Here is a 10,365-nt window from a genome sequence, read left to right as displayed (position 1 = left end):
GGAGGTCCGGGAGGGGTGGGGGGGCGTGAAGGTGGGGCGTAAATGGTGGGGGACAGTGGGGAGATGGGGGAGGGCTGGGGAATGGTGGGGTGAAGGTGGTGGAGAATAGTGGGGGCGGATGCAGCTCCCCCCCACCCGCCTCCCGCAGGGGCTGCGGAGGCACGAAAAGTGGGCGGGTTCTGGGAGTCCTGAAGGCAGCACCCGGGAATTTGCAGATGGACCGAGGAGGGGGTGTGGGAGTGGTGAGAGAGGAAGGAGGGAGAACGGAGGTGTCCTTGTGAGAAATGGGAAGACCTGGGAGGGGCCGGTCGGGAGGGGTCTTGGCCGTGGTGATGTGGGGCCCTCCATGGAGGAGGGCTGGGGACCCCAGGCAGACGGTGTCTGCAGAACGGGGGCAGATGCTGGCCGTTGAGCGATGGCCTTACCGGGTTGTGACTGCATTCATGTCCAGAGGGAACCATCCCCTCTCCACGGTGGAGCAGATCAGACTATCGATACATCAGTAGTCGACTTCGACGTGCAGCCCGGAGAACGCGGCAGTCCAGAACACTGGGGGGCGCGAGCTTGCTCACCCGCGTTCCAGTCCTGGCTGGAGTGGGCCAGGGACGCCCCCGCCGAGTCACTGGGACAGTTCAAGCCTTTGCAGACGGGGCGGGGTGTCCTCGGATCCCAAGCACAGGAATTCAGACCCCCTCGCCCACGGGACTGGGGAGCTAGGGAAGGATGCTGAGCTGTTGGGGGGGGGGCGCGTCGAGGGCACCCGCTGCTTGGCTCTGCGCTGCCGGCTCCCCTTCCTGGCTTGGCTGCAGCCCGGCGGGGGGCACATGGGCAGGTGGGCCGCGGCGTGACCCGTGCCTCTCGTGCCAGCCATGTACTCGGTGGAGATCACGGTGGAGAAGGACAAGGTGACGGGGGAGACCCGGGTGCTGTCCAGCACCACCGTGCTCCCCCGGGAGCGCCTCCCTCAGGGCATCAAGGTCTACGAGGACGAGACCAAAGGTACGCGCCCCTCCCCCGCCCCGCCACCGCCCCGCCAGAGCCTGCGGCCCAGTCCTCCCTCCATCCAAGAACCCACCTGGAGGCGTGGCCAGCGCCAGGCTGGGCTGGGGAGGCGAATCCGGAGTGGCGCCTGCTGTCCTGGGTGCCTCCCGGCCAGAGGGCCCAGCCCTTCAACCCCGATTTCACAGATAGCTCATTTAAATAATTACTGTTGTAATAAAGGCTACAAAAAAACCCCCCAGAGGTGCAGAGGGGGCCGAGTGAGGGTCCAGCCGTGCGGGGAGGGGGCAGAGGAGGTGAGAAGGTGCACAGTGGGCGTGGGGGAGCAGTGCGCCTGGTGCTGACACAGCATGTGCAAAGGCCCTGAGGTGGGATGGAGTTGCTGGGCTGGGGAATCGAGAGGAGCCCATGCGGCTGATGCGGAGTGTGGGGGAGATGGTGAGCCTTGGCGGGGGTGGCAGGGGCCACGGTGCTGAGATCTGGTTTGGTTTTTAGGGTTCCCTCTAGCGGCTGGGAGGGGAGCAGGCTGTGGGAAATACCCACAAGGAAGCTGGGAACGGCAGGAGAGGGCAGCCTTCGGCAGAAGCTCCTGAGTGCCTGCCTCTCTCTCTATATAATTCACAGAACGTAAAATTCACTTTTTTTTTTTAACTAAGGAAAACTTTCCTTTAAACTGTGAAATCTGTCAGAGTTTAGAAAGCCATCTCATAAACATCTTGGCATGTAAACTTTTGTTTATTTTCGGCATGACCTGACTGGGGAGGAGAAATTTGGGCCAACATTTGCTATGATGCCAGGAATAGAAGCAAACCTACCTTAGTAAAGATAGCATTTTAAGAAGTTGTTAAAAGTACATTTGAAGCCAAGGCAAACATTTGCTTTCTTCAGGGCGTGGGGTCCCCAGAGCTGATCCCTTGAGTCAAGTATAAAATTAGCACAGCTCAGCCTCAGGGTCCATTAGTGAGTCTGTAAATGCTGCCCTCATGAGAATATGGAATTTGGAGATAGAGGATGCAGGACACCCATACAATTCAGTATACAACTCAGTGGACTTTGGAATAGTCACCATGTCGTACACCCTCACTAGCTGATTCCAGAACATTCCTGTTCCCCAAATAGAAACCCCATCCCTGCCCCATCCCTACCATGGCAACCACAAATCCACTCTCCATCTATGGATCTGCCTGTTCTGGAAGTTTCCCATCTATGGAATCACACGCTGTGTGGCCTTTTGTGTCTGGCTTCTCTAATTGAGCATCACGTTTTCAGGGTTCATCCATGTTTATATTTTATGGCCGTGTCATATTCCAGCGTATGGATGGGACCCCATTTTGTTTATCCAGTCATCAGTTGATGGACGTTTGGAATGTTTCCACCTTTTGGTTTTATGCTATACAAGTTTTTGTGTGGGCATATGTTTTCACTTCTCTTGGGTGATACCTAGGCGTGGAATTGCTGGGTCCTGTGGGGATTCTAGGTTTAACCATTTGAGGAACTGCTGGGGTGTTTTCCACAGTGGCTGCACCATTTTACTTTCCCACCAGCCGTGCATTAGGGTTCCAATTTCTCCACCTCCTCAACAACCCTTATTATTGACCGTTTAAAATTGTTATTATTGTTATTGCCATCCTAGTGGGTGTGAAGTGGTATCTCACTGTGGTTTTGATTCCCAAAGCCTCGTGTTCTTAGAGGTTCAGGCGTCTGGGACATCCAGGATGCTATTAAAGGGGTCTTGTCACAGCCCAGCTCTGCTGTAATTTGGGGCTTCGACCCAAGTAGAATCCCAGCTCCATTTCTCAAGAGCTGTGTGGTTCTGGGCACGTCCCAGCTGCCCCATTTCCTGGACAAGGATGAGACCGCACAGGGCCAAGGGGCAGAGATGTCTGTGCTCACAGAAGGTCCTCACCTTGGCCACTGAGCCCTGCCTGGCCCAACCCCTGGGGATTCAGGACCCGCCAGACTGGACTCTGGTTGCTTAGCAATGGGAAGGTGATCCATTTCCATGGCAGCCAAGGGCTCGGATTCCTACCTTGGGGCAGTGGCCAGTGGGAAATACCTAGCTTGGGTCTGTGTGACCTGGGCACACCCCACCCTCTGGGCCTCCAGCCCAAAGTCACTGCAAGGCCTTGATGCATGGACGCCCCTCCCCAGGGATTTGGAAACTGAGAGTGGAAAGCACTTTCCTTCTGGCCAGAAGCCAGAAACTGGCCAACCCTGACCCTTGGCCCGGGAGGAGGCGAGTCCCTGGGGTGTCCAGTGTGCCCCTCCCTCCATGCTAAGCAGCTGGCCAGCTGTGTTTCTAGAAGGGCTGTGATCTGGGGGCTGGCGTCAGACCACAGCTGGGACTCCTCCCGGGTGCTGAAGTCTGGTCCTTAGAGACTGTAACACAGGTTAGAAAATGACGCATCAGTGGGACACGGATGACAAAAGCTGGAGAGATTGGAAAATACACTTAACAAGCTTGACTGCACATATAAAACTCTGCCCAATGGAGAATACACATTCTTTTCAAACAAGGGTGGAGCATTTTCAGAAAGTGACCATGTCTTGTTACAAGGTTGTACCTTACACTCTGTTTTCCTGGACCACAGTCCCCCACTCCCCCAAACTTAAAAACACTCTTCTGAATAAATCTTGGCTTAAAGAGGTAATCAATCAAAATGGAAATGATAAGATATTTACACTTGAAACAGAATGACTTAATGTAAGCCATGAACTGCAGCCGAAACAGAACTCAGAGGAAAATGTGTAGCCTTTGGGGCATTTACTAGAAAACAAGAAAGATGGGTGAATGAACTAAACTTTAGTTCAAGATCATCCACATGAGCTCAAGGAAGGAGGAAATCAGAATCCTTGCAAATCCTCATGAAAGGAATGCCTAGACTGGGAGAAAGAGCAGGGTCCAGCCGCAGCCAGCTGTGTGACGTTGGGCTGGTTAACTTCCCTTCTCTGAACTCCATTTTCTCCGTCTTTGCAATGGAAAAAAACAAACCTACTTTGCAGGGTAATCACCTGGGAGCAAGTTGACTGGGGAATATGGAAAATGCTTCAAACTGCGAGACAATAAAATCCCAATTCATTTATTCTTTCTTGGTTTCTAACACATGCTTTTGTACCTATAAATTTTCCTCTGTGCACCAATTTGCCTGTGCCCGCAGATTCCCATAGGAGCTTTAATTGTCAATTGGTTCTAAAGGTGTAATTTAGTTTATGATTCCCCTTTAGCATAGACGTGGCTCTTAGCCTTGCGAGGCCTTCCCTCCTGTCTGGGAACCCGCTCACTCTCTCTTTCTCTCCCCCGCCCCATGCCAGTGGTCCACGCCGTGGACGGCACAGCGGAGAATGGGATTCACCCGCTGAGCTCCTCTGAGGTGGACGAACTCATCCACAAGGCGGACGAGGTCACGCTGAGTGAGGCAGGGTCCGTGGCCGGGTCAGCAGAGCCCCGGGGGCCGTCGGAGGAGGCCGTCCGGACCACGCCGTCCAGGCGGGAGATCACCGGAGTGCAGGCCCAGCCCGGCGAGGCCACGTCAGGCCCTCCCGGCATCCAGCCGGGCCAGGAGCCCCCAGTCACCATGATCTTCATGGGCTACCAGAATGTGGAGGATGAGGCCGAGACCCAGAAGGTGCTGGGCTTGCAGGACACCGTCACCGCAGAGCTGGTGATCATCGAGGACGCGGCTGAGCCCAAGGAGCCTGCCCCGCCCAACGGCAGTGCGGCCGAGCCCCCTGCCACCGAGGGCTCCAGGGAAGAGAACCAGGTGGGGCTCGAGGCCCCTGCCAGCGACTCCCAGGACCTCGACGTGAAGAAGCAGCGCTGTAAATGCTGCTCTATCATGTGACCCACCCGGCCCCCCAGACCCCGGCCCCGCCCTCCATACCAGACACCCACACAGCCCAGCCCTCCTGGCGCCCGTCCACCCTCCACCCACAATCACGGGCCCAGGACATGCTGTGTTTTCACACATTCCTTCTGAGTTTTCTTTCACCGGAAAGAGAGGGACAGGGGTTCCCCCCTCCCATCACCCCCCCACACACCCTAAACCACTGAGCCGTGTACCCACGCCTGGTAGGAGAGACACGGACACACCCGCTTCTCCCCACACGAGGGCCCCCCCATGTCATGGCAGCTCCACAGATGCGGCTCTTGCCCACAGCGGTCCTGGCTGGTGTGACCTGGAGCCTCAGAGCAGCCCCAGGGCAGCCCACCTCCCTCTGGGCCTCCTGCCTGTGCCTTCCTGCCACCTCGAATGAGGTCCCTGAGGGGACACCCTGCCGGAGAGGGGTCCCGGGAGCCAGGGGTTCTGGGGGCCTGCTCTGTCTCCACTCAGCCTCTGGAAGGGGGGGTTCCCTGGCCAAGGCGCTGGGTCCAGATCTCGGGCAGTTGGGGTGAGGCTGTGCCTCTTTGGGGAGCCCAAGCTCGAGGTCTTGGAATGGAGTACGGGCCCCGCTGGACACCCCAGCCTGATGTGCCCCTCCCCCCAATGCTCTATGTGGGCACAGCCAGTGGACGATGCAACCTGGGAAGGGGGAGCCCTGAGGATATGCCACCCACTCAGGAGGGGCATGACCACTGTGCTGTCTTCTGGCCGGGCTGGGCCGGGGGTCTTCGAGCTGCCTCCTGCACAAGGCAGGGCCACGTGAGCCCCTTTATGTCCTGAGCTCCCACCCCCTCTGGGCCCTCCTTCCTCCTGGTGCTAATTCAGGGACCCTGGGGGACTGCCCCTGGCCTGGCCCCTTCTCCAGCCTGCTTGGATCAGGGTCCTGGGTCTCCCCACCCATACCCCAGAGATCAGGCCCACCGCCAGCTCTGCTGGGCTTGGCTCATTCTGGGCAGTGGAGGGGGACATACCGCCTGGGACAGGGAGCTTCCCCTGGGTTGCAGCTGGAGACCCCCATTTGCTGCCCAGCCTGATGTGCGCTTGCCCCCCTCTCACTGGAAGGGGTGAGGGGTGAGGGGCTCCCCTCCTGGGGGCAGCTGACACCTAGATGTACAGACACATCTCCCTGGTTGCAGCCACACTCGTCCCCAGAGGCACATTAGTGCACGTGCTCACAGGCCCTCTCGTGTGGGCTACGGATGACCAGGCCCCATCTCGGCCCCTCCCCTAGGGGCCTGCAGCCTGGTACCCAGGGCCCAGGCCGCCCCCCACCTCAGCAGGGTGGGTGCAGGGGCCGTCCGGGACCGCAGCCTGGGTCCCCGTCTCGGCTCTGCCCCTGGGTGGCTGGGATGAGAGGCCCTCTCTGAGGTGACCCTGAGCAGTGGCCATGGAACCCCTCCTTCCTCCTCGAGTCCACCTGAGTCCTCGAGCTGTGAGCCTCCGCTGAAGTGCCCTTGCTGCCCGCTCTGCTTTCGATGTGTGATGAGGCCCCAATGTTCTTGACTTTCCCAGAGACGCAAATAAACAGTGTGAACAGCCCCAGGGCCTGGAGTTCTTGGATTTCACCTGCGTGGGGAGGGTACGGCCAGGCCAGGGGGTGGGGCGCCGCCGGTGTAAGGCTCACAGAGCCCAGGGAGCTGGTTTCTCCCGTCTGCGGCCCGCGCATCCCTCAGACTCACCCCAGTGCTGTGGGTGAGGGAGTTGGTGGAGTCCCCACCTGCACCTGTGGGCATCTGAGCTGCACCTGGGCAGGTAAGGCCCGGCGGTAAGGGGGCAGCTTCCGGTGGCAGGCCTTCCTTTCTGTTTCCTGTGGAGCCCTCGGGTTCCACACCTGGCCCCCCCCATCCTTTGGCTGTGAGGCTGCCCCTTGCTGGGCTCACAGCCCCCGGGGGACAGACACCCCTAAGCTCTGCCGAGAAGTCAGTCCCTGGGAGATGGGTGGGGACACGGGGAGGAAGCATTTATGGGGGCTGCCACCCCTGCTTCTATCTCACTATGTGATCTGGGTGGGAGGAGTGGCTGCTCCCTCTGGGCCTCGGTTTGCCCACCTGTACAGTGGGCTGTGTGAACCCTGAGGGGGAGGCCACCCCAGTCTGGGAGCAGGGGAGTGAGTCCTCACCTTCATAGTGCACCCCAACATGCTGGATGACCCAGTCTCTGCCCTTACCCCCCATGAGCAGCCCTGCCAGATTTGGAGCTGGGGGCCCATTGGATGGAGGAAGAGACTGAGGTTCAGAGGGGTCCCACAGTCAGCCAAGGGGCAGGTCAGGACAGAGCCCTAGCCTGGGGGACGGAAGCCCTATCCACTGTGTCCCCTCCCCCGTTGACTGACCACTGTGCCCAGTGGCCTGACTTTTCCGCAGACACTGGGCTCCATGGCTCTGGCAGGTCCTCTGCACCTCGACCAAGAATCAGGACAGCCAAGCACCTGGGACACCCACCACCCTTTTTGAGCCTCCGTGCCTCCCTCTGTCAGTGGGGCCCGGGCCCTGCCCATCCCAACGCCTTCTGGCGCCTTTATGTCCTCATTTGGCTCTTTATGTAGAAGTGGGCTGGGGGCATCTCCCAGCCCTGTGATGTCCCCATTTCCCGGAGGAGGAAACCAAGGCTCAGAATGGTTAAGTGGGATATGAACCCAGGCCCAGCTGAACGTCCCCAGAGACTAGGAAGCTGGGCTGGTCCCAGAAAGGAGCTCTCTGGGGAAATGGCCCCAAAGGGTGGGTTAAGCCAGGTGGCACAGTGAGGGTTTGGACTTGAACCCCCCACCTCTGAGAAACGGCAGCTGGTTCGTGGACCAGCCATGTGACCCCAGGCAAGGGACAGCCCCTCTCTGAGCTATGCTGAGAGGTGATGGGAAAGCCAGACGGCAGCTGGAAGGTTTCTGGGTGAGTTCTGGCTGCAACTTTGTGGGCTGGGGGCCCCTGGGGGCCGAGGGGCCGTGCACCGTGGGCGTGGCGCCTGCCCTCTACTCTGTGGTGTCGTCTTTCTCCTCCTCCTCCGGACTTTGTTTCTTGAGCCCAGGTGGGGCCTGGGAGGAGGGGGTGCACCTGCCTCACGGGGCGGGGCTCTGTCCCCTGGCAACCTGGGGCAGGGCGGGGCTGGGAGGCCCCTGTGCCGTCCACAGAGTCAGAGCCAGGCTGGGAGGCTGCTGGGGCTCAGAGCCCAGAGGTGAGTCCGGGGAAATGGGGGGGCGGGATGGACGCGAGGCTTGGGCGGGCGGGGGTCCTGAGTGGGGTGGGCTCTGCTTTTGGCATGGGGGTTTGTGTGCCAGCGGCACCATCTGCTCACCGGCGGGGCCTTCAGGGTACAGGGAGGGAGCCCAGCCCCACCCTCAGCCCCCTCCAGACTCGTTGGGGGTCCCAGGGGCTGGCGGGGGCCTCCCCTCGCTCTGTACCCGCTGGCTGGCTCTGAGGCCAGGTCTGTGCCCTTTCCACGCTGCACCCGCCCAGGGGAGCAGAGGCCCATCCCTGAACCTTGCCAGGTCCCCAGTCTCCACCCCGGGCTTCAGGACCCCAAATCCAAGGGGCCTTGAGCTCTGACCCTCTAAGTGAGGGGCCTGATCGGCACCCCCAGGGCCAGAGGCACAGGGCCCCCCACTGGTTATGGGAATTCTGGAGGTTTCTGGGGAGACGCTTAGCACCAGCCAGAGCCCTGCTTGGGGAGGCCTTGAGCAGCCTACAACCCTCCCGTGGGATCGGAGGGCTCATAGGAAGAGGCTCATAGGAGGGGGCTCACAGGAGGGGGGTGGGGCAGTCAGCGTGGGGAGGTGTCCAGCCTCTGGGAGGGCAGCTGGGATCCTGTGGGGCCGGTTCAGAGACTTGGCCCAGTGTCCAGGTGTGTCCAGGGGTTGGGGCTCTGCCAGCCAGGGTCCCGGAGACCGTAGCCCCGAGTGATGGAAGAAGTCCAGGAGCCCAACCCTGCTGTGTGGCCTGCCCTGTCTGAGCCCCAGGCCCCTCCAGCAGGCCTTTGCCCAAGGGCGGGAGGCCAGTTGCGGTGATGAGGAAGCAGGTGTGTGGCACCAGGGACCATAAACCCAGTTTCAGCTTTGGTATCAACAGGGTACAGAGTCGGGGCTGGGGAGGAGCCATCCAGGGGGGCTTCCTGGAGGAGGAGGTGGCGACTACCTGGCTTCAGAACCTGTTGCTCTGTCACTCCCTGGTGTGACCCCTCTCTGGGCCTCGGTTTCCTCTGCTATATGTTGGGGACAAGAATGGTCCCCTCGTCACAGGCTCTTATGAGAGACAAAAAAGCTGTCGGTGTGAGATGCCCAATTACGAGGAGCCCCACCAGGAGATGGGAGGCTCTGAGCGCTATTACTACTCATTTGCACAGAGTCCATGAGGCCTCCCAGAGGGTGTTTCTCCCTGAGGGTTTCTCTGCGCCAGGCACCCACTCAGGCCTCCTTGCTCCTCCCCACACCCGGGGTGGGGTCAGCAACGTCCCACTTTACAGACAGGGAGACTGAGGCTTTTTGAGAGGGAATGCCTGCCCCAAGGTCACTTGGAGATCACTGGTGGATCCGGGGTATAAATAATAACATCAGCCACTGCCGTGAAAGCATTTATCGAGCGCCTACTGTATACCAGGGACAGGGTGCCGAGTCAGCATGGCAGCCCTTCGTGGTGGCAGCTGCGTGCTCTGGACTCTACCTACTGTCCAGGTGTGGACACTGAGGTCGGAAGGGAGACTTGCCCAAGGAGGCAGGCGAGGGGGACCCCACCCCCACTGACCTCAGTGAATCACCCAGGAGGAATGGGCTGAGGAAGGTGCAGTCCCCCACACCGCCCCACCCACCGGGAGACTTGACACCCTCTGGGCGTGTGGCTCTTTTTCCCGGAATGTGGCTTATAAATCCTGCTGGGTGAGCCTCTGGCCACGCACTAGGCAAATGGTTCTGCGTCAGTCCTGCCACACCTGCCCTCCGAGGGGAGCTGCAGGGCGCGGGGACCAGACCTGCCGTCCAGGGTGGGCTGGGGCTGGAGGGGTGGCCTGGAGGGGCAGCCGGGTCTGGGCTAGAATGAGCCCAAACCCTGGGCCCTGAGCACCCAGAGTGAGAGTCAGCCACTGTGTACCTGCTGTGTACCAGACTCCGGGCTGCGGGAGGGGACGCTCACCTGGACCCCTGGGAGGGAGAGAGGCTCCTGGCTGATGGCTTCAGGTGGGAGGTGACAGGCCTTAAATATAAACTCCTCCCTTCAAAGACATGTGCACCCCCAGCCACTTTTGTCATTGGGACAGAGGCTCAGCCCACTTGGCTGGGATTTATTACCCAAGCCTGCTTGTTTTTTAATATCGTTTTCTTAATTATAGTTTCAATATTTGAAAGATTGCGTGATACTGCGTTAGGTGTAACATGGCTCCCCATGATCGATTTTATGTGCTTGAAACCCCTTTTCCAGTTCAAGGAGGGTCTGCATTTTTCCTTTTAAAACCATGTTTAGCTTTTTTTTTTTTTTTTTTTTTTTTTTTGCGGTACGCGGGCCTC

The 10,365-nt window shown here is 59.4% G+C and overlaps 1 protein-coding gene across 3 annotated transcripts in view; it reads left to right on the top strand.

The window, feature by feature from the left end:
• The window catches only part of PALM (paralemmin), a 14,779-nt gene extending 8,365 nt beyond the window's left edge, over window positions 1–6,414 (top strand). For 2 of the 3 annotated variants that reach the window (XM_055083663.1, XM_028487390.2), the window contains exons 7-8: window positions 868–999; window positions 4,312–6,414. In XM_055083663.1, the coding sequence (XP_054939638.1) occupies window positions 868–999; window positions 4,312–4,841 (662 nt within the window). In that variant the 3' untranslated portion in view covers window positions 4,842–6,414. The remainder of the gene's footprint in view (window positions 1–867; window positions 1,000–4,311) is intronic. The other variant, XM_055083664.1, reaches the window with a different exon arrangement.
• The last annotated feature ends 3,951 nt before the right edge of the window (window positions 6,415–10,365 follow it).

The sequence above is a fragment of the Physeter macrocephalus genome, unplaced genomic scaffold (assembly GCF_002837175.3).
Source record: "Physeter macrocephalus isolate SW-GA unplaced genomic scaffold, ASM283717v5 random_1820, whole genome shotgun sequence".
Taxonomy (NCBI): domain Eukaryota; kingdom Metazoa; phylum Chordata; class Mammalia; order Artiodactyla; family Physeteridae; genus Physeter; species Physeter macrocephalus.
This window is presented reverse-complemented; position numbering and strand designations above follow the sequence as displayed.